Genomic DNA, 27,182 nt, shown 5'->3' with positions numbered 1-27,182 from the left:
TACACCAAGTGAGGGCTCACTAGTGCTTTATAAAAAGTCTCAGTATTATATCCTTGCTTTTGTATTCTAGTCCTCTTGAAATGAATGCTAACATTTGCAATTGCTTTCCTCACCACAGACTCAACCTGCAAATTAGCTTTTAGAGAATCCTGCACAAGGACTCCTAACTCCCTTGGCACCTCAGTTTTTTGTATTTTCTGTCCATTTAGAAAATAATCAAGAAAAAATATCAATAATTGCTCCCTTCTATCTTCTGTAAAAACCTTACTACCAGTTGAGCTGCAAGCAGCTACCTGGACAGAGGAGATGTTGGGACCACATTACAAACTGCACATTGCTCCAATGACATGGTTTGAATAAAATGACCTTTTATAAAATCTTTAAACTTCTTAAAGCCAAGTATGGATGTGTGTGTGTGTGTGTGTGTGTGTGTGTGTGTGTGTATATATGTGCATCCTTAACTCCTGATGGAGTTGTCGGGGTGCCGTCATGACAAGCTTTTTTGGTGTGCTCATCGTACGGCATGTCTTGGGCATCTGAAACCTGGCGGAGCCCATCACTCTCCAGAATTTTTTTTTATGAGGTCGAGTTGTTAGCTCGACACTCAACCCAGGCACGGATGGAGAGGGTGCAAGGCAGCCGGCCGGATTCGAACTCGGACCTCTCGCCCTGAAGTCTAGCGCTGATTCCACGACGCACACCAGCTGGCATGTGAGTGTTAGATTAAAATCCCTTGTAGCTTCCACACTATTTAGATATAAATTGAGATTCAAAAACTACAGCAACAAAACCACTTGTCAACTTCTTCCTTACTTCCCAACTTTTTTTTTTTTGGAACTTTCTTTCACAATTTCATTGATTTCTTCTCCTCCTTAGGCAGCCGCTTGAGATCAAAGATGACCAGCTTCCACTTCAGTCTTTTTGGCTTCATAAACCACCTCAGATCCCAATATGGGAGCTGCGCACTTTTCCACATATGGGAATGACAGACAGATGACGTGGGGCTTCTAAATTATTTTCATCACTTACACATACAGAGCCAATCCATAGCCTCAAGCCCATCCTGAATGTTCCTTTGTTTTGATTGGTCATTTCAAGAAAGTTTTAAACACATCATTGAATCTTTTTCTCTCTCTGCCTGGTGACCTCCTATGACAGTGTTTGAAATAGTGTCCGCACTGAGAATATACTGCCAGGCGTGCAAAAATGGGGCCAGCCCATTTAGCTGTCTGGGAGTAAATAGGGCCCAAATGCTGGATTGTTGGCCAGGGAGAGGATACTGACAGTAGCTTACTTGGCCTTCCATTGAATTTGGAGGACTTTAAGGATATGGTCAGAATTTAGTACCATAGACAACAATGGTATTGAATTTCAGAAGAGGAACATGTCAGCAAGTTGCCATTATTTATATGCATTTCACGTGGATGGAATCCAGGATAAATTTCACCTCTGGAAAACAAACACATTTCCTCTCACAGGTCAAATATCATCTGTGGCATTACATTTTATAGTCTTTGAGCCAATAAGCTGGAATTGCACCTGAACATCACTGTGTGAATTCAAGGTCAGAAGGAATTCAAGAAAACACATAACCACATCTCAAGAATAAATTAAAAATAATTGATTCAGGAGAGTTGATGTATTAAAATGTTTGATCAATTTTTAATTTTGCTCCACTTCATAAAAACAATTTTTTTTACAAATCATCCAAATTTTCTGCCGATATTACACCATCTAATTTTATAAACCATCTTATTTTTTGCCATTAAGAATTTCTTCATTTAAGCCGTAAAAGCAAAATAAAAATACAAATTAAATGCCTGTGTTACAAGCACAAAAATCATTAACTCATATGGTCATTAAATTTTAAGCACAAAAATGAAAAAAAAATTGGTAATTGGAAAGTTATTTGGCAATTAACAGTATTTTCAATACTCTGCTCTCCAATGTATACATGAAAGCTTCACACTGTAAATATTAGCATACAAAACAAAATAGGTGAGTTAATTGATATTTCAAATTATTAAGCAACTTTTCTAATTATTAACTGGGATATAAAATTGAGATATTAATCTGGACAGCTGACAAACTACTTTGCTCAAACAAATACATCAGAATTAGTCCTAGAATTACACAGCATGAAAATAGGTCCTGCAGCCTAAATGATCCATGCAAACCAAAGTACCCCACCTGAACTAGTCCCATTTGCCATGTTTGGTCTGAGTCTCTCTAAAAGCTATCTATATACTTACCCAAATGTCTTTTGAGTATCACTTTTGTACCAACCTCAACTACTTTCTCTGGCAGCTAATTTCATGTACACACCCATGCTATGTGATTCACACCACTCTAAGTAGCAACCTCAGGTCCCTTTTAAAACTTTCCCCTCTCACCCTAAACCTATGCCCTCTAGTATTTGACATTCCCACCCTGAGAAAGGATATTTTTTCCAGAATTTTATTTATTGTTATAATGTGGAAGAACAGATCACCTGACTTGCAGCTTATTATTTTTTATGTAGCAATCAATAGTCATTGAACTGCTTTTTCCATGTCAGTAAAACAGGTAAAATTACTTCTTTCACTTGTATTTATTCGATTGCAAACCTCCATTAGAATTTTTCTGTTTGACATTTATGACTGTCAACTGATATAGACTTTGGACTTCCAATCGTTTTAGAACAATTTGATAAAACTTTTATAGAAAGAACAAATTGAAAGAATAGATAATAGTTAAGTCAGCATTACCAACATATCAAATGTGAAAGTGCAATGCATTGTGTCAGTTAAGTAAATCTGTATTACTTGAAATCCAAAATAAATCCCAATAGTTCTTCCTGAAATTCAATAGTAGAGCTAAATGTAATATTGAGTTCAATTTACACTGACTGAAACTTTCACTTTAAAATTCTCGACTATTATTGAATAAGAACATATTTATTCTAGCATGTTCTAGCAGCTAGATGGCTGATCCAGTATTCAGTAGGTCACTGTAATATTAAGTTCAGTTTGAACTGACTGAAACAGCTACATATATTTACTTAAATTTTAAAATTCTTAAGTAATAATGAATAAGAACTGTATGTTCTTATTTATATAAGAAATGACAGTTGTCTGATCTTATTTTTGGTTCTGTATAGGAATTCCTCCTCAAGGTGAAGTCCCTCCCACAGTGATGAATATTGGACATGTCTAATGAACCTGTCAAAGCCAATTGGTCTTGGGAAAGCTTGCATTGCCTGCTTCATCAGCCTCCTTTAGACTGCCAAGCTGGAGAAGTTCCAGACAGCTGCATAATTTCAGCAGGATGAGTTCCTGATTGTCTTATCTCCTGTGCATACAACACACCCTGTGCCAGCATTGAGATCTTACTGAAGATACAGGGCATACAAAAATTTCCCATGGCTGGTTTGATAGCCTGGAATTCCATGTCAAAGGTCCTGATTTGTTATGTTTTTTTGGCTGGACCTGTCTGCCCTGCCTCTCCAGCAGTTGGCTAGCAGTGCATTCTTCCTATCACCCCACCTAGTGACTAGCCCAGTTTTCTTAAAGCTGATTTGGATGCATTCCAACATTTTTGAAATGAATAAGATGTGAAAAATCCAACTTGTGTATCTTAGAGTGAAACACCATTGTGCTTCCCAGGCTCATCAGTTTCATTCCATCATTATTATAAACTCCGGACTGGTTCATTAGTTTTCAGGAATACAGTAAATGAACATCATAAAAGCTGCAGAAGCTTGACATGCAAAGCATGAACAGAAAGCACTGAAAACAGTCAGCAGGGCAGGCAGCTTCTCTGTCAGAACTGGGAAACTGAGCATGCTTCCATCATTTTACTTTAGTCATGTCATCAGTTTTCGGTCTGTTTGTTCCAATCACTTTAGATTACAAAATTAAAATCATACATCCAAAGTTTTATGAAATTGAATTCCACTAGCGTATGCTGTTGGTGCTTTGCCTGAAAATTACTATTCATTAAAGTTAATTGGCAGAAGAGCAGGAGGTAATAATGTATAAAATTTTGGCCAATAACTTTAATGGATAATGGGCAGAAAACTGCACAGTTTTAAAATTTACTGGGCAGTATTTGATATTGTTAAGAGTGTACAGAAGTTGAACATTTCAAACAGAAAAAGAAAAATCTGGAAATTCCCAGCAGATCAGAAATTACCTGCAATTTCTAACTCATCATCATCAAAATAGACAATTTTCAGTCACACTGATCTGCTGTGTACAATACAAGGATCTAATTGTTTTTCTAATTTTTAATTTGATTTTTTCTCAAAATTGATGATATGAACAATGCAAATTATCAAAAGGTACTGAGCAGTAACAAGTACAATAAATCCTTTCTGTCTGATTTCTGTTAATGATTCATTTCTGTGTCTAGGAGCCAGAATATTTTCCAGCTTTTTGTTAAGTATCCAATGCTTCCATTATTGGTCTGGTAAATGAGGCATTTTTTCTAAATGGAGTATCACCAGTCTTCATTTCAGTGACACCCTGTTTTGAGAGACAAAGAAAAAACAAAATTCTTTATTAATTTTATGACTAATAATTTCAGCAAAGTATTCAATTTATACTTCTGATGTTAAAATAAAATGTATTGAAGATTAGCAATGGGTAATTATCATTTATTAAACAAATATTAATCATCTGTGAACCTATTTGTGTTAATTGCATGAAGACAAACAGCAGTTGGAATGCTTAACAGGTTTATGTTGTAGGAGTTTCTTTTGTTGCTTATTTAATAAATATTGGCAAAATCAAACACTGGAAATATACAATAGAAACAGAACATGCTGGAAGTACTCAGCAGGTAACGCCACTTCTGAAGGAAGACACGGGGAATTAATATTTTAGGGGAAATAGCCATGAATACTAGTCTGTTGTGGATATATGAGTATTAGTAAGTCTTAAGTATGTGAATGTGTTGTATGCTTTCTGAAAATCAAGGTATTTTGAAGTTTTGGACATTTAGCAGGAATGTCCTGCCTGCATCACTCATTTATTTGAGTTACTGATCAACAGCATTTATTTTTAAGACTACAAATTTAACTTCTGTGTTTTTGGCTTTCTCCCTAAAGTCCAATGTTTCAATTGCTGACCCAAAATTCTCCTCATTACTTAGATTGAAGCATTTTCATAAAACATCTATATTCTCATAGTTGTCTTGTAGCCACCTTTTTATGATTTTAACCATACAAACAATATACTTTTGGAAGCAGTATGCATCTCCTAATTTAATTATTTGTTCTTAAGAAACTGGATTAAGTATGAAAGCATGTCATCTAATTTCAAATATTAATTTATCAAGATTAGCTATTATTGAAGAACTTGAGTGAATAAAACTACTTATTAGTCTTCAAATTTGTTTTCATGATGATAAAGTAACAGAGCTGCAGTAGTGAAATATATCACTCATCCAAAATCTTCAATATAGTTGCACTGAGTCAGTTAAACTCAAGATATGATTGCTGAAATAACCTACCCAGCCTGGCCATTTCTTCCATTACTGATCTAACAAGCAGCAAGCAACTGTCAGTGCTGGCTTCTTCCTCATACCCCCTGCCTCGTAAATCTACAGCTGTCAGTGAGGTTTCTAATTATACACAGCTCCCTTTCAGATTGGAGCACATATACTTAACCACACAGGGTTTTAGTTTGAAACAGAGAAAGCAGTGTGGGCAGAAATTCTGAATTAACTGGTTTTAATACATAAGCTATCCAACTTGCCCTGTGTAATCCAATTTTAAAAAGTTTTCTCCAGTACCTTTGCTGATGGAAATTCATTTATAGCCTACATACGTAGGCCTATATATAGTAAATGAATTACATTAATAATAAAAAGTCTAGATTTTTATAAATGATTCAATTTCAGCTGTTTAAAAATGTATCTATGTAAAAGGTATTCTTAAATCAATTAATTACCAAGAGAAAATTTTCATCTGAATTTAGATCCAAAATATTTTGTACAGTTTATTGTAATTTTGCTTTTAATTTTCTGCATGTCATTCCTGTCAGCTGTGCTGCTCTGAGAAAATGGTTGGCATGCTATGTTGGTGCTGGGATGTGTAGCACATTCTTCAGTTGTGTTGGTTATTCATGCAAAGGACACATTGTTTCAATGTTCATGTGAGAAACAAATGAATTGAATCTGAGTCGGCACACTTGTAGATGCAATGCTTAGAATCCTCTTGTGTCCCAGCTTTGAATTCCCTCTTTTTCTGAAGACAGTGCTCACCTGTACTTGCTTAACATGGTCCGACCAGATTGTGATAGGTTGTTCAGTTTTATAATCATGACGCTGTAAAGGACAGATTACACATAAATATAGAACAAACAGGCCAAAGTAATGCATAATCACCATAAACTGATAATTAAGATTTTTGCTAACTTCATAGAATGAAAAAGAGAATAAACTACTGTTCATTTTTGTTTAAATGATTCATATAGTTTCAAGGAGGGAAGAGAAATTGTACTGCACGTGAGAATTCCTTTTTACAAAAACATGAAACTGGGAAGAAAAATGGACTAAAAACGGACAATTCTTTTGCTATAGAATTGTACTTAACATGTTCTGAGCTACTCCACTAATTACACATCCACCTCACTCATTCTACATATGAATATTTCCTGAACTATGGCAGTCAGTTCATACATGTGAACATATTACAACATTTTTATTAAAAATCTTCTCACTCCTGTAGTCAAGTTACAGTGTTAAACTATCCAGGGAAAAGCTCCTTGATTTTTAAGTGGCACAATTAAGGTTTATCCTTGTGATGTGGAGGAAATATTTAGGAATTCTTGGCATCTAGTTGGAAAATGGGGCATTGTGCATGAATTGCATCAGTGCTAGTGTCTAGTGAAAGATCAGGGTTGTTCATTTGCTTAGAAGTATAATGGGTGGTTTTCTGTTGAACAAGGTAAAGCATTTGCTACTATCTGTGGAGAAGCTCTCATAGAAACAAGTAGAGGTAGTTATTTAGAGTTTATGTAGCTCAAGAGAAGTTATCCTGCATCCTAAATGGAGCATTTTGAAGGTGGAATAAATCTGTAAAGTAACATTGGAATCCTGCATTGTAACTGTCAAATCCTATAAATTAAATGCTATAGTCATAGAAAAGTACAGTGTAGAAACAGGCTATTCAGCCCATCTAGTCCATGCTGAACCATATAAACTGCCTAGTCCCAGTGACCTGCATCCAGACTATAGGCCTCTGTACTCCTTACATTTCTTAACTTCTTCATCTGAATAGCACATTGCTTCCTAAAAGTTTATTTTAAAAGGAACATGGAACGGACATGACATCAATTAAAGAGGAAATGGCAAGACTTTCACTTCAAGCCGATGGTTATTTGCAGACCATTCCAAATCAACCTAATAGCAAACTCTCTCTCTATACTTAGAAACTGATTACCTATCTGCATGTATCCAAAGCTACAACTGCTACTGTGCACTTCAGCATGAGCAGGTAACTGGACTAATTCCCACCATAAACATACTGAGAATCAGCATTTACCTGAAGCTTTAATGGTTCTGCTACATAAATACTGTAGTGACAAAAGCAGTGAGAAAGTAGATGTCTTGTGGTGAGTGATTAACCTCCTGACCTCAAATTTTCTATGACCTACATAACGCACTTCAGGAGCATGCTGGAATACACCATTCGCGTGGATGAGTGCAATTCCAATTAATTGCCTCTAGTGTGCAGAGGAATAGCAGGGGAGGATTTGATGAGAGTGTGAGAAGAAAAAAATGGGCTAAGTTAGAAGTTAAATAAAATGGGTATTTGATGGTTGGTGTAGATTTGAGCTGGAAGGCATTTCTGTACTATGACTTGATGCTTGACACCATAAATACAAAGTACCCAATATTTTGGAGCCCAAGCGCAACCCTTCATTCCTTTTACCACCAGAACACTGTGGCTGCAGTGTTTACCATGCATAGAAAACACCGATGTTGTTCGTCCTAAGAAAGCGGCTTCTACCATGAAAATAAAAAGGGCAACAGGTGCATTAGGATATCATTAACAAATCTCCTATCTTTGTGCACAGCATACTTGCTGCTGGAGGGCAAATGATTCCATTGCTAATAGCACCTACAAGAAGTAGCAAAGAAGGGCCATCAAGCTTCCACATTTACCTAAACCCACTATATGAAGTGTTGTTTAGAAGTTCTGGCTGCCATGTTAATGAAGGGATCTGGAGGCTTTGCAGAGTGTACAGAAGAGGTCCATTAGGGTGTTGCCTGGATTAGGGTGTATTTGCTGTGAGGAGAGGTTGGACAAACTTAGTTTGTCTTCATTGGACAGTGGAGTCCAAGGAGCTAACCTGAGAGAAGGATATGAAGTTATGGGTAACATAGAGAAGTCTTCTTCCTGAGATGGAAATGTCAAGTACTAGTGGGCATAGGTGTAAGGCAGGGTTTCTCAACTGGGGTTCCGCGGAACCATAGGGTTCCAAGGGTGATCGCTAGGGGTTCTGCGAGAGATTGTGCTTTAGAACAAACATCATTTTTTGGACTTAGCACAATGCTGGCGCTCGCAGTGGTGGGCAGTGACCGAGCGGCCCATTTAGCAATCTCATCAGAGGTCTCTCAGCCTAGTATGGCAGTGCGCAGTAGGACTGTATTTATTTGGTTGAGTCCATTCTCAGTTTTTGATGTGCGATAGGGGAGGCTGTTGATAATTGGTGAGTGCTGTATTGTATGGAGGGGAGGATGGTAGGCTGACAAGGAACAGAAATGTGTTTTCTGAGCATTGGATGGACTCACCCAACTTGGGCTGTTAGCCTCTCCCTCCCGAATTACCTCCCCTAACGCACCACCAACTGACTTATGGAAGTGAACAAACTCTACCGGTGTGGTAGAAAATTGGAAGGAAATTTTCATTCTAAAGAAGGAATTTTTGCATGCCGCAACTCAGCTGCTGGCCTGCCGCTTTGATGTTCTGTCAATGTTGCAAAAGACAAATTGTGTTGGTTAGAAGAGAATTGTATTGTGAAGTTTTCATATTTTTTCGGTTGTTTAGTTATTTATTAGACCATAAGATACAGGAGCAGAATTAGGCTATTAAGCCCGTCGAGTCTGTTCTGCCATTCCATCATGGCTGATCCTGGATCCCACTCAACCACATACACCTGCCATTCTTTTTGTATATTTTATTAACCCCTGTGTTAGGACAAGCTGCAGTATGAGAAATTGAGAAGGTTTCACCCAATAAGTCAATGTATTAAAATATCACATGAAGCTGAAGAATTTGTGTGAGATAAACTGAAAAACAACCACTTCTCTAAAATTTTCATTTGTCTTGTTTAAAAAAAACCCTGACATTGTTACAACACACTATTTTCTTCACCGAGAGGTACTGATGTCAAAAACTCTTAGAGATGAAATGGAAAAAGTTCTGGATGATGCTACAAAAATGGTTAACTTTATTAAACAACGACCAGTTCACTCAAGAATGTTTTTTTAAAAAAACTGAAAACCTAGACAAAGAGCACACATACAGAAATCCAGTGACTTAGTGGAAGAGATCTCAACAGGGTGTTTGAGCTGAAAGGTGAATTGCAGGAGAACTTTCAAGAAAATAGTAGGCCAGATTTTGCTGAGTACTTTGATGATGAAGAATGGCTGCAGAAACTAGCCTACTTAGCAGACATCTTTCATCATATGAACCAGCTGAACAAGTCCCTACAAGGCCCTGGAGAAAATATTTTGACTTCAAGTGACACGATTCTTGGATTTAAAAGGAAACTGTAAAATCATACAAAAGGAAATCTTGAATTGTTTCTATTGCTGCTAGGGCTTGAGAGTGAGGAAGGATATCAGAAAGTCTTGAGTCCTATTAAAAACAGAAATTTATTATGTTTGCCTTACATGTTTTTAAAAAATTATGAAAGAGAAAGAAAGCTTAATTTCAAGAAAGGTAAACTAAGCTGTTTTTTTTCAAGAAAGTTTGGCTAAAAATTCAGTTTTCACAAAAGAGCATTGACAATTATTTTTGGATTATTACATCTACAACTTACTGATCACGGTAACGTACCGTGAGCTGCAGACATATTATTTTTTATGCAGGGGTTCCCTGAAACCTGAAAACTATTTCAAGGGTTCCTCCAGGATAAAAAGTTCGATTAAGGGAAGGAATAACTTAAAGAGATAACAGAAGTTTCTGTTGACAGATGAATTATTACATATTCAGATTTTCAATATATGGATCTGTATTCCTTGAAAATTTTTTTGAAAGTGGTTTCACAAGTAGTTGTAGTCATACAGAGAGCTTCTGACACATTGGCCTTCATAAAGAAGAGTACAAGAGCTGGGGTACTTTTGTTGAAGTTGCAAAAGAAGTTAGTGGGGCCAAATTTGGAGTATTGTGTGCAGTTTTGATCATCTGCCTACAGGGGGATATGATTAAGGTTGAAACAGTACAGAGAAAATTTACAAGGATGTTTCCAGGGCTTGTGGACCTTAGTTAAAGGAAATGATTGAATAGGTTAGGACTTTATTCCATGAAGGAGAATGAAGGGAGATTTTGGATAGGGTAAATGCAAACAGGCATTTTCCACTGAGGGTGGGTGAGATTAGAACTGGAGTTCATAGGTTTGAAGGGAACCTGAGGGGGATCTTCTTCACTCAGAGGGTGGTGCAAGTGTGTAACAAGCTACCAATGGAGGTGGTGGCTGCAGATTTTGATTGCGATATTTAAAAGAAATTTGGATAAGTACATGGACGAGAAAGATATGAAGGACTATGGTCCATGTGCGGGTTGATGGGACTAGGCAGAATAATGGTTCAGCATAGATTAGATGGGCTGAAGGACCTGTTTCTGTACTGTGCTGCTCTATCACTCTATTTGTAGTTTCTGCTGTCTTTTGTTATAGATCCTGCTTATTTCTACATAAAGTGACTATATTAAAACTATGGTACTCAAGACTCTTATGTGCTAAGCTACTTAGTAAGAATTTCCTTTACTTTGCTCAGATACTGCTATGAAAATATTTTTTGTCAACCATACATTCCAGATTTCTGTACGTTTTAGCAGATCATCAAAAATTAGTGAAAGGAGCAACAGCAGCGAGTAAATTAGAAACTCAATGAATTTGCTCCCCTCCAGTTTTCAGATTAGTTCATTAATACTTTACAAGAAGGCTAGATCAACTTCAAATGAAAAGATAATGCTTAATGGAGTTATGTTCAGTGCTAAGTTTACATAGCGATCAGTGGTAAGATTTTAAGCTTCACACTAAAAGCTACAACATCCATTATAACTTTTCCAACTTGCACACATTACTGGGGCAGTCAGGGCATGTTTTGCATAAAAATCTTGAAAATTAAATACAGGAGTAAATCTCATTTGATTTTTTTCCATAGATTTTTCAATTGGATTTTAGTACAATATAAGTACAGTAATGAGCTATAATTGCTTATCAAATATGGAGATTAGATTTTGTTCTCCAGAACTTTTCATTCTGAACGCATGATACAATATTTGCTGCAAAATATTTCTTCATGTTAATCATCTGTTATAGAAATGGCTTTAATTATTTTCACTCGTCTCTTCTTTGAGGAATGTTCACACTTGCATTCTATAAAATGCTGCTGTAAATAATTAGACTGTTCCGCCTTTTCCATGTTTGGATGGCTAGAATTTTATTTGGTTTATTTGCACAAACTATTGAGGTGTGAAACTAAATAATCAATGTCTCATGTTCAGATCTTTACCATAACAGGAGGACGTGGAACAGATTTGAAACCTTCTATTTTGAAGTCCCGCCCTGTTACAGACAGTGATTCCATCGGCTGTATTGCAAAGGCTTCTTTGTATTCATCATATACTTCCTTACTAAAACATGAACAAAACAAATACAAGAATATGCTGTTAGCGAAGGGCATGCTTAGTGATATATAGTGTGTCTGCCACTATCACTGCATAGAAGACCAAACACAATTAAAACTAGGCAGCTAGGGATGTCCAAAATTCTACATGCCACGTATGGTTCGCACATGGCAACATGGGCCAGATGAAACAAAATAGCCAGATTGAGGTCTGTCTGTAAAAGTCAAATCCCATAATAAACTGAGGAAATGTCATTCAATTAAGCCATCTAGAGTATGTCACACCAGTTACATGTGTCAAGGAAGCAATATATCAAAGGGGTTTGAAACAGATGTTCACTATGGCTAATGTTTCCAAACTAATTTTTGAGAAAGCAACTTTATACACCTATAGAACATGGTGTTGCAGTAGTAAAAACTAAACCAAACTTCCACTGCTATTTGAAACAACACAAAGAAGGTTTTTAAGTTTCACTTCTACAAATTTCTGAAATTGGGACAAGTAGCCAATCATATGATAGACTAGATTTAGAAATTAAGCCAGTAGTGAATTATTTACCACAGTAAAGCATTAACAACCTTTTGAATCCAGCTTGATCAGAATTTTAAAAATCAGCCAAATTCTAAAAGGCAGCATTGTTGCATATTTTAAATAATTTTTAATAATGGCACAGAAAATTATTTCCAAAAAAGATAAACTATTGACTTAATCTGAGTAATCTCACAACCAATTACTAAATTGTTCCAGTATCCCCAGAGCAAAGAAGGCTGAGGGGTCATCCAAAAATAGATAAGCCTTTGTCACGTACTTTCTTCAGATACATGAAGTGTAAAAGAGAAGTAAGAGTGGATATTGGACTGCTGGGAACATAGTAATTGGGGACAACAAAAAAGCGCGTGAACTGAATAAGAACTTTGCATCAGTTTTCACTGTGGAAGACGCTAGCAATATATTGGAAGTTCCAGGTGTCAGGGGCATGAAGTGTTTGAAGTTACTAGACAGAAGACACCTGGACCAAATGGGTGTACACCCCAGAATTCTGAAAGAGGTGGCTGATGAGATAGTGGAGGCATTAGTAATGACCCTTCTAAAATCACTAGATTCTGGAATGGTTCTAGAAGGCAGGAAAATTGGAAATGTTACTCTACTCCTCAAGAAGGGAGAGAGGCAGAAGACAGGAAACTATAGGCCAGGTAATCTGACCTCAGTGGTTGGGAAGATGTTGGAGTCTATTATTAAGGATAAAGTCTTAGGGTACTTGAGGTACATGATAAAATAGGCTATGCTCAGCATGGTGTCCTCAAGGGAAAATCTTGCCTGACAAATCCATTAGAATTTTTTAAAGAAGTAACAAGCAGGATAGATAAAGGAGAATCTGTTGATGTGTACTTGGATTTTTAGAAGGCCTTTGACAAGGTGCCACACATAAGATTCCTTAACAAGCTATGAGCCCATGGTATTACAGGAAAAATTCTAGCATGGATAAAGTAGTGACTAATTGGCAGGAGGCAAAGAGTTGGAATAAAGGGGCCACCTCTTTTCTGACTGACTGCTGGTGACACAGGGGTCTGTGTTGGGACTGATTCTTTTTACGTTGTATCTCAATTATTTGAATGATGGGATTGATGGCTTTGTTGAAAAGTTTGCTGATGATACGAAGGTAGCTAGAAGGGCAGGTAGTTTTGAGGTAGTAGAGAAGCTACAGAAGGATTTAGACAGATTGGGAGAATGAGCAAAGAAATGGCAGATGGAATATAGTGTCAAGAAGTGTATGGTCATGCACTTTGGTAGAAGAAATGAAAGAGTTGACTATTTTCTAAATGGAGAGAAAATACAAAAACACTAAGATGCAAAGGGACTTGGTAGTCTTTATGCAGGATTTCTTAAAGGTTAATTTGCAGGTGGAGTATGTGGTGAGGAAGGCCAATGCAATGTTAACATACACTTCAAGAGGACTAGAATATAAAAGCAAGGATATAATGTTCAAACTTTAAAAAACTTTCTGGTGAGACCTCACTTGGAGTACTGTGAGCAATAATGGGCCCTTTATCTTAGAAAAGATGTGCTGAAACTAGAGAGGGGTCAAAGGAGATTCACAGAAATGATTCCAGGATTGAATAGCTTGTCATATGAAGAGCATCTGATGGCTCTGGGCCTGTATTCACTAGAATATAGAAGAAGGAGGGGTGACCTCATTGAAAACTATCAAATGATGAAAGGCCTTGATAGAGTGGATGTGGAAAGTATGTTTCCTATGATGGGAGAGCCTAAGACCAGATGACATAGGCTCAGAATAGAGGGGTGTCCTTTTAGAACTGAGATGAGGAAGAATTTTTTAGCCAGAGGGTGGTGAATCTGTAGAATTTTTTGTCACAGGCAGCTGTGGAGGCCAAGTCTTTATGTATATTTAAGGCACAGGTTGATAGAACCTATATTGGTCAGGGCATGAAGGCATACAAAGAGAAAGCAAGAGATTGGGGCTGAGAGGAAAATTGGATCAGTCTTGATGAAATGGTGGAGCAGACTCAAATGGCCTAATTATGCTCCTAGATCTTATGGTCTTATGTACATTGAAGCTTATAGTGAAATGCATTGTTTGCATCAAATCAAATCAGTGAGGACATGCTGGGCAGCCTGCAAGTGTTGCCACACTTCCAGTACCATAATGCATGCCCACAACTCACTGATCCTAACCATACATCCTTGGAATCTGGAAGGAAACCAGAGCACGTAGAGAGATCCCGTGCAGTCATGGGGAGAATGTACTAACTCTTTACTGCAGTGGCAGGAATCAAACCTGGACCAGCGATTGTTGGTGCTGTAAAGCGATGTGCTGACCACTATGCCATCATGCCGCCAATATACATATTTAAAATTGTATGAGATTCAGACAGGGTAGGTGTTCAGAACCTTTTTCTCATAGTAAGAATATCAAAGTAAGAGGAAGAAGTTTTAAAGGAAATTTGAAAGGAAGGTTTCTTTATTTTTAGAGTAGAAGATATCAGGGAGTCACTGTCAGAGGAAATGGTGGAGTTGAACACAATCATTACATTTGAAAGCCATTTAGAGGAAGATCTAAATAGGCAGTGCATGGAAGAATATCAACCTAATGTATGCAAATTGGATCAGTGTGGATGGACAAAAAGGTTGGCATGGATACGATGATCTATCTGTGCTATGACAACATTAGCATCTTGCTGACTATGAAAAATTACAAGGAAAAATGTCTTGATAAATATAATTTAGCAAATTACCACCCAAAACATAAACTCTCAATCAGCAACAAATTGAGCAAAGGTTTTGTCAATTGTATTAACAAGCAGAGCTTACTTAGGAATAACCAGTTCAATGATGCCCAGTTTGAGATTTTCCAGGAATACTCAGCTCCAGACTTCATCACAGCCTTGGTCAAAACATGGACCAGCCAGCTCCAGAGGTGGGCTGACAACGACTGCCCTTCACCAGCAAGACAGCGTTTGACTAAGTGGGAGGAATATAAGTTGATAGGAATTAAATGATTCCCATATTCCCACTTTCCTTATAGTATAAAACATGGATAATTCCAGTGACTGGAATTATATCTTTCACAAACAAAGGTGATTTGTAGAGGTGAGCTGCCCTAGCCATAGTATACCATTGTGTGAATTCCTCGTGGCAGTCTTCTAAGCCTAACTATCTTTAGCTTCTTCATCAATGATGTTCCTTCCAGAAATGGGGATTTTCATTGATAATTGTGCAATGAACAGTTCATCAGCAAATGATCTAGACCTTGCCTCCATGCAGTAGAATCTAAACAATACGTGGGGATGAGGTAGAAATTGGAAAGTAACATACATGCCATAAGTGGACAGATAATCATCATCTCCAACAAAGTGCTGGAAGAACTCAGTTGCTCAGGCAGCACTTGTTGAGTGAGATGGGCAGTCAATGTTTCAGGTTGACACTTTTCATCCAATCCAGTTGAAAATGTCCTGATGCCCTGCTGTTGGGGTTCCCAACTGGGGTCTATGGACCCTTCCGTTAATAGTAGGGGTTCATGGCATAAAAAAAATTTGGGAACTCCTGCTGTACTGGAACATTTGTCCACACTGCCATATCTTGCAGATAATCTATATGTTTATTATGACGATCATTTCATGCCATTAATGAAGAATCAATACCCTTTTTGCAAATATTGGAATCTAGTTAATATGTAGCTAGCCAGTGGTGTTTCCACAGATGCTGCCTAACCTCCAGCATTTAATTATTTAGTCTCAAACTCACCTTTTTTTTTAGCTTATCTTAATTATGTAAACAACAGATATTTACTATTTTTGGCAAGAGATAATAAAATATGCCGTTAAGTCAAACTTTAAATGGTTTAATATGTTAACAATTTAGAATTGAAAACAATCAATACAAATTTCACCAGATATTTGCCGTTACAGTATAACTGGAAAGCTCTTTAGCTTCAGCAATAAAATAGATTGGAATATATTCAAGGGATGAAGAGGTTAACCTATGAGGAGAGTTTGAGTCACCTGGGACTATACTCTCCGGAATTCAGAAGAATGAGAGGGAATCTTATAAAACATCCAAAATTTTGGCAGGGATAGATAACATAGAAGTAGGAAAGTTGTTTCCATTGGTAGGTGAGACTAGAACTAGGGGACATTGCCTCAAGATTCAGGACAGAAGATTTAGGATGGAGATGAGGAGAAATTATTTTTCCCAGAGAGTGGCGAACCTGTGGAATTTTCTGCCCAAGGAAGCAGTTGAGGCTTCTTCACTAAATATATTTAAGAAACAGTTAGATTGTTTTTTACATAGTAAGGGAATTAAGAGTTATGGGGAAAAGGCAGGTAGATGGAGCTGAGTTTATGGGCAGATCAGCCATGATCTTATTGAATGGCCAGGGAGGCTTGATGGGCTGAATGGCCTACTCCTGCTCCTATTTCTTGTTCTTATATTTGATCAACTGAATTATTCCCTCCCTCTTGCCCAGTTCTTTATATTTACCTTATCTTGTGATACATGTATTTTTCAAATAATTGTTTCTTTATGCCTAGAGGAAAACAGAGGTATATTTAGCACAATCATATATAACTGCCAAGTTAATGTTAACAACTTTTACAATATTCATGTAAACTGTGTGATTGATTGAACATGTGTTGCAGTATGATTTTTTTAATAACATCAGACTGGCAAAAAATGATCTATGCTAATAATTCACAATAATACAATTATAAAATCAGAGACAGGAAGGGACGCCAGTTCAACCTCTTAGACCTTAAACTTACTGGAAAACACATTGGTTGGGCTACCCAACAAAAATGGCTTCAATAGGCAAACAGATTAATTCTAGAGACTGGTTTGAAGAATATGGTACTAAGAGATAATGAACATGAGAAATACAAAAAAGGAGTGGATGTATTTGCCTAAATTGTTTTCATCCTTTAAATACTTACATCCATTATTTATTAGCTGCAAGAAAACATAGTTGTGTTTGTTTTACATAGATATATAAAATAAAGTTAAATGTGACTATGACTGTAACTCAATAACTCAGGCAAAAGCTGTACATAACATTCACCTTCATAACTTATAAAAGTAATGTTTGCCACAAAAATTCCATGTTTCAGCTAATAATTACCTATTTCCTGTTCTTTGGGTCCACTGGGAGGGTGATAAAATTCTTTGTACGTAGATATGCCAGACATTTTTGACAAGTAATCAATGCTAAGCAGACCTTTATGCCCATTCTTGAAAGCTAAAGCACGTGATGTGGTTTTGGCTTGTTGCTGATCTATAGGAGCTGAATTTCGCTGGAATAAGAGTCAAAGGAAAAAAATCAAAAAATTAAAAACGCAAACAACAGGAATTCTGCAGATGCTGGAAATTCAAGCAACACACATAAAAGTTGCTGGTGAATGCAGCAGGCCAGGCACCATCTCTAGGAAGAGGTGCAGTCGACGTTTCAGGTCGAGACCCTTCGTCAGGACGAAGGGTCTCGGCCTGAAACGTCGACTGCACCTCTTCCTTGAGATGCTGCCTGGCCTGCTGTGTTCACCAGCAACTTTTATGTGTGTTGCAAAAAATTAAAAATATATTTTAATACTTTACATGCTTAATGGAAGAATCAAAATTGAAAACAAAAAATTCTTGAAAAACAAAGAGCAGTACAGCACAGTAACAGGCTAATCAGCCCACAATGACCAAGGTGCCCAACTAACTCTGTCTGCCTGCACATAGTTCAAAGTAAATTTATTATTGAAGTACATGCATGTTACCATATACAACCCTGAGATTATTTTTCTGTGATCATACTTAGCAAATCTATAGAACTGTAAGCATGAGGAACTGTAAACAAACTGTGAAAATGCAGATATCAATAAATAGCGATAAATAATGAGCATCAAATGACAGTATAACAAAGTCCTTAAATAAGTCCTTAAATGAGTGTAACTATCCCCTTTTGTTCAAAAGCTTGACAGTTGAGGGGTAGTAACTGTTCTTGAACCAGGTGGTGCAAGTCCTGAGACACCTGTACTTTCTACCTGATGGCAGCAGCAAGAGAAGAGCATGGCCTAGGTGGCGAGGGTCTTTGATAGATGCTGTTTTTCTCTGCCAACATTTCATGTACAGGTGTTTAATGGATGGGACAGCTTTATCCATGATAGACTGGGCCATATCTACTACCTTTCGTAGGATTTTTCACTCAAAGGCATTGGTGTTCCCATACCAGACCATCATGCAGCCAGTCAGCACACTTCATCCCTCAATCTGTTCATGTGCTTATCCAAATGCCTCTTAAAGACTGCAATCATATCTTCTTCTACCAACTCCCCTGGCAGTGCATTTCAGGCTCTGTGTAAAATATTGCCTTGCATATCTCCTTTAAGTTCCCCCCTTCTCGCCTTAACCTAAACAGAACAATTCTGATGTGGTTTTCCATTTTATCAATGGATATAGCTTGGGTGTTGTGAGTGAGCTGTTCAATCTTGATGCATCTACACAGCTGCACATATCATGTAAGGTGTCATCATGTCAGTTGTCACACTATTTTCCAAGACCTTAAATATGCTAGTACAGCCTTTGATTTATTGAGAGAGGTATTTTGAATATCAAGATAGCAAACCTGGGACAAAATTTCTCATCTACTGGTCTGGTATAACCCCTGTAATCCTAAATGCTTTTAAGACCCAAACTTTCTAACTGGAATACCATGAATATTCATTTCACAAATCCACCGGAGAGGTAAGTGAATCAACATCAGCATTCTTTCCCAGATAAATATCACCTTTCAACACACATCAAAGTTGCTGGTGAACGCAGCAGGTCAGGCAGCATCTCTAGGAAGAGGTACAGTCGGCATTTCAGGCCGAGACCCTTCGTCAGGACAGGACCCTTCGTGTTTCCGTTTTTAAATTTCACCTTTACTGAGTTCCTAAATACATGCAGTCAGTGCTGCTGAATAGTTCATGTTAATCTCCTGAGTGATACCAAGCTTCTGAAACAAACACTATTCTGACATTATCCACATTAGCCACCACAAAGTTCTCTAAACTAGAGTGGAAGAATGTTGTTCTACATTGTAAGGGACCGTCTACAAAGAAGACTTATAAAAATGTGATGAAGTGTGATAGGTGGATAATTCATGTACTAACAATAGTTAGTTTGCATTTGGATCAGATAATCTGGCAGCTTTAAACTCATAAATTTGTTTTGACAAGCACCCTGGTATTGCAAGCTGTTTTGGGCTAAGTTTCTAATGGACACCTGCTAGTGGGTTCAGTGCAAAGTAGTGGGGGCAAGAATTCATTCAGGAGCATTCATGTTGGAAAGTAAGATTAGTGATGGAAGTGAGGAGGGTGTATAAGGATAGAATCGCAGATCTCTAAACATAGTTTCAGGATGACCTTTTCATCATCTTCTGGTTCGAGACTGTGGTTGTTTATTTAAATCTTGACAACAACTAGCATTTAGTAGGCTTAGTTTCAGTGAATGCATCTTGCACCAGAGTGCAAACCAACATCCCTGAGTGCAAATCAACACTGGATCATGCATATCAAAGAAGTGTAAAGTCCTTTATTTTTATCTGCAAGGGTATTACTACTTCAGCATAGAAATGACAAGCATTTCTTTTTTGCCCCATAGTACTCAGCTTTAAGTTAGAAAATATATACTCATCCCTTATTATACATCCTTTCAGGTGTTGCAGTCATTACTTTTAATTGATTTCATTCACAAATGCATTTTTTTGTGTGTAGTGATCTAAACCATGTTCATTTAAGTACTCAAATGCAGCTTGGGCATCAACAGCTAAATGTATTATTGTTTGGGATGCTAGTTTCTTGAACATAGCTGATATTTTCTCGTTTCGAGTACCAGGAGAATTAAGTATAATTCTACAAATATCATTCAGTAATGTAAAACAAAAATCATCAGAAATAGATGCTTCTAAAAATGTTCTTCAGTGGACAGTGCATTCATGTGTTTTCAAGAAAATAAAATGCAATTTTCCAATGTAAATCTAAATATAGACTACTTGTGAAAATGTATATAACTATAAGAAATTAGAAATATTTATTGCCAGTAATGAAGGATGATTTTTAAAGATTTATTTGGTTAGTAAGTAATATATCTCTTATGGAATTCACAAACAAATAATGTGTTAGACTTGATTGGAAGAGGTTTTTATTTCAAAATAAGTTTTCTATAGGACAATGATAAGACTGCATCTTGCAACTTGCACGCTTTCAGTCTCCTTACCATGCCACTCAGAGTGCAGCAAAGGTCCTCGAGATTGTTTACTAAAGTGATGAGTCTGCGGTTGAGAAGAAATTAAGCAGACTGGGAATGGATTCTTTAGAGTTTTAGAATAATCAGATGACATCTGCATGAAGTTCATCCTACTGCAACTCCTTGAAGACCGTGTTAGGGATCTGGAGCAGCAGCTGGATGACCTTCGGCTTGTACAAGGGAGAGAGGAGATAATTGGAGTTACAAGGAAGTAGTCACCCTAAGTTGTAGGAGGCGAGTAGCTGGGTGACTGTCAGAAGAAATGGAAATGTGAATAGACAGTTAGTGCAGAGCACCCCTGTGGTCATTCCTCTCAATAATAAGTATTTTGCAGCCTGCCTGGATACTATTGCAGGATATGACCTCCCAGGGGAATGCCGGGTTACTGGCACTGAGCATAGGTCCATGGTGCAGAAGGGAAAGTGGGAAGAGAGCGGAGCGGTGGTGATAGGGGACTCAATAGCTAAGGGGAACAGACAGGAGATTATGTGGATGTGAACGGGACTCCCAAATGGTATGCTGCCTCCCTGGCGCCAAGGTCAGGGAAGTCTCTTATTGTGTCCACAGCATTTTGGAAAGAGAGGGGGAGCAGCCAAATGTCTTGGTACATATTGGTACCAATCGCATGGAAGGAAAAGCAAAGAGGTCCTGAAAAGAGAATTGAGAGAGCTAGGAAGAAAGCTGACAAGCAGGACATTCAGGGTAGTAACTTCTGGATTGCTGCCTGTGCCACGCGCCAGTGAGGGAAGAAACAGGAGCTAGCAAATTAATGCGTGGCTGAGAAGCTGGTGCAGGGGGTAGGGACCAATATTGTCACAGGCAGGTTTGTTAGAGCTGTTGGGGAGGGATTAAACTAATTTGGCAGGGGGTGGAACTGGAGTGATGGGACTTGGGATAGGACAGATGGTAAAAAAGCAAAGATAGCATGCGGTCAGACTGTCAGGAAGGGTAGGCAGATGATAGGACAAAATTGCATCTAGCAGGGTGAGTATCAGTACACTAGGAATGCAGAATCAAAAAGGTTAGCAAATACAGTACTCAGTGTTACATCTCAATGCATGGAGAATAAGAAATAAGGTCATTTTGCACTATTACAGATGGTCAAGTATGTTGCAACCATCACTGACTCATGGCTGAAGGATGGTTGTAGTTGGGAGCTGAATGTCCAAGGGTACACGTTGTATTGCAGGGATAGTGGGTGGCGTGACTCTGCTGATAAAGAATGGCATCAAATCAGTAGAAAGATGTGACATAGGATTAGAAGTTGTCGAATCCTTGTGGGTTGAGTTAAGAAAATGCAAGGGTAAAAGGACCCTGATGGCAGCTATGTTCGGGCTTCCCAACAGTAGCTGGAATGTGGACCACAGATTACCATGGGAAATAGAAAAGGGATATCAAAAGGGCAATGCTATGATCGTCAATGGAGATTTCAACATGCAGGTCAATTGGGAAAATCAGGTTGGTAATGGACCTCAAAAGGATGAGTTTGTTGAATGCCTATGAGATCACGTTTTAGAGCTGTTTGTCATTGAGCCTACTAGGGGATTAGCTGTACTGGATTGGACGTTAAGTAATGGACCAGAGGTGATTAGGGAGCTTAAGGTAAAAGAAACCTTAGGAGACAGTGATCACAATATGATTGAGTTCAACTTGAAATCTGATAGGGAGAAAGTAAAGTCTGACATAGAAGTATGTCAGTAGAGTAAAGGAAATGACAATGGTAGGAGAGAGGAGATGGCCAAAATAAATTGGAACAAACTGCTGGCAGGGATGACAGCAGTGCAGCAATGGTGCGAGATTCTGGGAAAATGAGGAAGGGGCAGGACAGATGCATTCCGAAAATGAAGAAATACTCAAGTGGCAAGATAGTACAACTGTGGCTGACAAGGGAAGTCAAAGTTGAGAAGAGGGCATATAACAACACAAAAACTAGTGGTGAGACAGAGGATTAGGAAGCTTTTAAAAACCTACAGAGAGCAACAAATAGAATCATTAGGAACAAAAACATGAAATATGAAAGCAGGCTAGTGAACAATATCAAAGTGGATAGTAAATACTTTTTCAAGTATGTAGAAAAATAAGCGAGATAAGAGTGGATATAGGACCTCAAGAAAATGAGGCTGGAGAAATAATAATGGGGGACAAGGAGATGGCAGATAAACTAAATGAGTATTTTGTATCAGTTTTTACTGTGGAAGACAATAGCAGTGTGCCAGAGGTTGAAGAGAGTGAGGGAAGAGAAGTGAATGCAGTACCTAATACAAGGGTGAAGGTGCTCAAAAAGCTGAAAGTTCTAAGGGTACATAAGTCACCTGGACCAGATGAACTGCACCCTAGGGTTCTGAAAGAGGTAGTGGTAGGGATTGTGGAGACATTAGTAATGATCTTCTCAAAAATCATTGGACTCTGGCTTGGTACCAGACGACTGGAAAATTGAAAATGTCACTCCACTCTTTAAGAAAGGAGGAAGGCAGCAGAAAGGAAATTATAAACCAGTTAGCTTGAACTCAGTGGTTGGGAAGATATTGGAGTCAATTGTTAAGGATGAGGTTATGGAGTATTTGGTGACACAGGGCAAGATTGGCCAAAGTCAGCATAGTTTCCTCAAGGGAAAATCTTGCTTGACGAGCCTGTTGGAATTCTTTGAGGAGGTCTCAAGTAGGATAGATAAAGGGAATATAGTGGATATTGTATATTTGGACTTTTAGAAGGCCTTTGACAAGGTGCTAAACATGAGGCTGCTACCAAGTTAAGAGCCCATGGTATTGCAGGAAAGCTACTGGCATGGTTAAGAGCATTGGCTGATTGGTAGGAGGCACCGAGTAGAAATAAAAGGATCCTTTTCTGGTTGGATGCCAGTGACTAGTGGTGTTCCGTGGGAGTCAGTATTCGAACCACTTCTTTTTATGCTGTATATCAATGATTTAGGTGATGGAATAGATGGCTTTGTTGCCAAGTTTGCAGATGATATAAAAATTGGGAGAGGGTAGGTGGTGTTGAGGAAACAGGCAGGCTGCAGAAGAACTTAAACAGATTAGGAGAATAGGCAAGAAAGTGGCAAATAAAATACAATGTTGGAAAATGTATCGTCATGCACTTTGGTAGAAGAAATAAATGTGCAGACTATTTTCTACATGGGGAGAAAATCCTAAAATCTGAGATGCAAAGGGACTTGGAAGTCCTTGTGCAAAACACCCTAAAGGTTAACTTGCAGGTAGAGTCAGTGGAGAGGAAGGAAAATGCAATGTTAGTATTCATTTCAAGAGGTCTAGAATACAAGAGCAGGGATGTGATGCAGAAGCTTTATAAGGCACTGGTGAGGCCATATCTTAAGTATTGTGAACAGTTCTTGGCTTCTCATCTAAGAAAAGATGTGCTGGCATTGGAGAGAATTCAGAGGAGGTTCACAAGGATGATTCTGGGAATGAAAGGGTTATCATACGAGGAATGTTTGATAGCTCTGGGTCTGTACTCACAGGAATTTAAAAGGATTGTGGGGGGGAATCTCATTGAAATCTTCTGAATGTTGAAAGGCCTAGACAGAGTAGATGTTGAAAGAATGTTTCCCCTGGTAGGGGAGCCTAGGACAAGAGGGTACAGCCTCAGGATAGAAGGGAATCCATTTAAAACAGAAATGCAGAGAAATTTCTTTAGTCAAAGGGTGGTGAATTTGTGGAATTTATTGCCACAGGCAGCTGTGGAGGCCAGGTTGTTGGGTGTATTTAAGGCAGAGTTTGATAAATGTTTGTTTGGACATGATATCAAAGGTTATGGGTAGAAAGCTGGGGAGTGGGGCTGAGGAGAGATAAAAAAAGGATCATCCATGATTAACTGGCAGAACAGACTCGATGGGCCAAATGGCCTAATTCTGCCCCTATGTTTTATGATCTTATTATCTGATCTGCACAAAACTTACAAAATTCCAAAAAGGAGTGACCAGGTAGATACAGAGTAGATGTTTCCATGACCATCCACGTGGGGGGTTGAGGGATGGAGTGCATAATCAGCCAATAGTAGGCCATTTTGGGTAGATAAGGAGAAATGTCTTCACTGGAATTTAGCAAATCTTTGGAGTTCTCAGTATTGAATGGATTTAACAAAAAGTAGAGATTCATAGAGTTTTGGGCATTCAAGAACTATGGGCACAGAGTTTCAAGTTCATTTCAAGAGATCCCAGAGTATTTAATATCCAATGAAGTGTGGTCAATGTGCCATAGAGGAAACACAACAGTTAATTTGCACACTGTGATATTACAGTGTAATAATAACTAAATGAATTGTTATTTGAAGAAATTAAGAGATGAATAAATATTGGCCAGGGAAATTCTTCTTTGAAACTCTACATTAGGAACTTTTACAACAAGTGAAACCACAGTTTAACATTTCATACAAAATAAAACATTTTACATCTGCACCCATTCAATATTACACTTGGAACGCCAGACTGGATTGCAGTATTGTGCTTGAGAATCTGGCATAGACTGGAGCACAAAGCCTTCCGCATCAGTGTAAGCTGTGGAGTAAGTAGCCACTATGCTAGGCATATAGGACTTAATTCCAAATTCAGATAAAAGTACCCTATTACCATTTTGAAAAGGATGCTGTCAATACATTGGCATAGTTATGAAACTTATGTGGATTTCAAACAGTTAAGAACTTGTTATTTGTGACTGAGATCTGAGCAGCCCTAGAAATAATCAATATGCATATATAGAACTTACTTACAGCAACATGGAATTGGCTATTCTGTGGCCATTTGGCCCACTGTCGATGTTAACTTCTAGCAGAGGAACCTACCTGTCCAATTCCCTCCAACTTGTTCCTCTGCAACTTTTTTTCAGATAAGCAGTAACTCTCTGATTCTTTTGTCACTTACTCACACAAGGGGGTTATTTACGGTTGCCAATTAACTCCTTGAGATGCCAGCACTCCTGGGAGCAACCTCAACAGCCACAAACAGAAAATACAACTTCAAACAGACAGCATCTGTATAGATGAACAAACCCAGGCTGCTGTGTCACCATAGCTCTCGTAGAAACGCTTTACGTAGTGGGATATAGTTGCAAATGAACTTCCATTGCGAAATATAATTTCCCAGCCGAGAATAGTCTTTTAGAATAAAAAATCTAGTCATGTTTGTTGTAAAGCTCACACACTGCACATGTTACAGTTACCGTAAATCAACAGTTCTGACAATTATCTATTGCTTCAAGTGCCAGAGACAGAATAAATTATTACAAACGAAAACATTGTGGGTGTTGGAAATCTGAAACATAGAAAATACTAGAAATGCTAAGGAAGTCAATTATAGTATTAGAAACCATGTTAAGTAGCTAGAGTGGTGTTTATGAGGGAGGATGATAAACTTTGAATTTACCTCTTCCTGCCAGTTCCCGATCAGGCACTTATTTGCAATACGGTCCTTGAGGCTTTCAAGTGCCACACCATCCCCTGCCTCCGCCGTAACTTGCTCCTCATCATCGCCCTGCCTCCTTCCTACCTCTCGGGTTTCACAATTGCCCTGCATTCCCGGTCCACCTTCACCGGGTCTGGTCCTACTTCTCCCAGCCCTTTCCCCCGTTTGCTCTCCCTGGCCGTGGTTACCATCCCGAAGAGGAGGCGACCTGGTCGCCAACACTTCGTTACACACCACCTGATCCATCATCCGCGGCCGACAGTCACCGGTAACCAGCCACGCGTTGCTAAGAGACCGGCTCAGCGCCTGCGCAGTGTAGAATAAACTGTTAGTTACCCATGGCAACCCTGAACGTCGGATGGCGGGCATGGACAATATGATACAGTATGTTGAGCAATCAGTCTCACGGTAAACTACTTTCTCGATAGACCCTGAAGCGGGCTGTACTCGCTCTGAGCTGGTCTCGGAGAGTACAAGTTTGGTAATAGTGATTGCTTCCTTTGGCTTAATTTAATCTTATGTTTTGTTGTACAGCAGGTAATGGTGTTTGACTCATTGTAACCACTAACATTTTAAGAAACATTGGACTTCATCCTGCCTCCCAACTCATTGAGAATCTTTGAGCCCAAAAACTTTACCAGATCAATCTATGTTTAAGGACACGCTAAGTGTTTTCTAACAGTGCCAAGTTCCCTTTACACGTTTACTTCTATATCGGTCTTATGTTCAACAGTGATTTGACGGAGCTTATCTTACTGGCTGAGAATCTGCTATTAATTTCCTGGTCTCCTGAATTCTTTGGCATTAAGAGCAATAAAGCTGCACTATAAGTTTGTTCCACTGAAGTCAAGGAGAAGAGATTCTACAATATTTTTTGACAATGTTGCAAAATCTACTTTTACCTGCCGCTGCCGCCCCCACCCCCACCGTATACATCAGCGCCTTTAAATCGGACCTGCTAACATCTGTTCTTTATAAACGAAATTAAACGAAAAATGACTTCAGCAGAAGACCTTTAATTGGTGAATTTAAGGGGTGCGTGAATATTCATGAGAAATAATATCTGTTGCGAAATTGGTACGGATAATTCAATGTGTTCCTCATGTGCGCAGGGACTCCAGGCGTGATTGAAGTAACTAA

At 38.4% G+C, this 27,182-nt stretch overlaps 1 protein-coding gene across 1 annotated transcript; it reads right to left on the bottom strand.

The window, feature by feature from the left end:
• Positions 1-1,666: 1,666 nt before the first annotated feature.
• spag8 (sperm associated antigen 8) lies at positions 1,667-26,285 on the bottom strand. The gene is made up of 6 exons (XM_063042074.1): positions 26,004-26,285; positions 17,478-17,649; positions 16,844-16,889; positions 11,731-11,851; positions 6,247-6,309; positions 1,667-4,505 (listed from the first exon to the last, which is right to left on the bottom strand). The coding sequence occupies exons 1-6, from the start codon at positions 26,151-26,153 to the stop codon at positions 4,419-4,421; spliced, it is 639 nt and encodes a 212-aa protein (XP_062898144.1). The 5' UTR covers positions 26,154-26,285; the 3' UTR covers positions 1,667-4,418.
• Positions 26,286-27,182: the final 897 nt, after the last annotated feature.

Source organism: Mobula hypostoma, chromosome 3 (genome assembly GCF_963921235.1).
Source record: "Mobula hypostoma chromosome 3, sMobHyp1.1, whole genome shotgun sequence".
Classification (NCBI taxonomy): Eukaryota; Metazoa; Chordata; class Chondrichthyes; order Myliobatiformes; family Myliobatidae; genus Mobula; species Mobula hypostoma.
Note: the sequence above shows the minus strand (reverse complement) of the source record. Positions and strands in the feature narration are given on the sequence as shown.

Bases quoted from the DNA above. Each gene is read 5' to 3' on its own strand.
- spag8 (XM_063042074.1), bottom strand. From the start codon at position 26,153: ATGCAGGGCAATTGTGAAACCCGAGAGGTAGGAAGGAGGCAGGGCGAT. The intron at 17,650-26,003 runs GTAAATTCAAAG...CTCTTATTCCAG, and splicing joins TCGGGAACTGGCAGGAAGAG to CGAAATTCAGCTCCTATAGA. The intron at 6,310-11,730 runs GTAAAGATCTGA...TGTCCTTTACAG, and splicing joins TTCCACGTCCTCCTGTTATG to CGTCATGATTATAAAACTGA.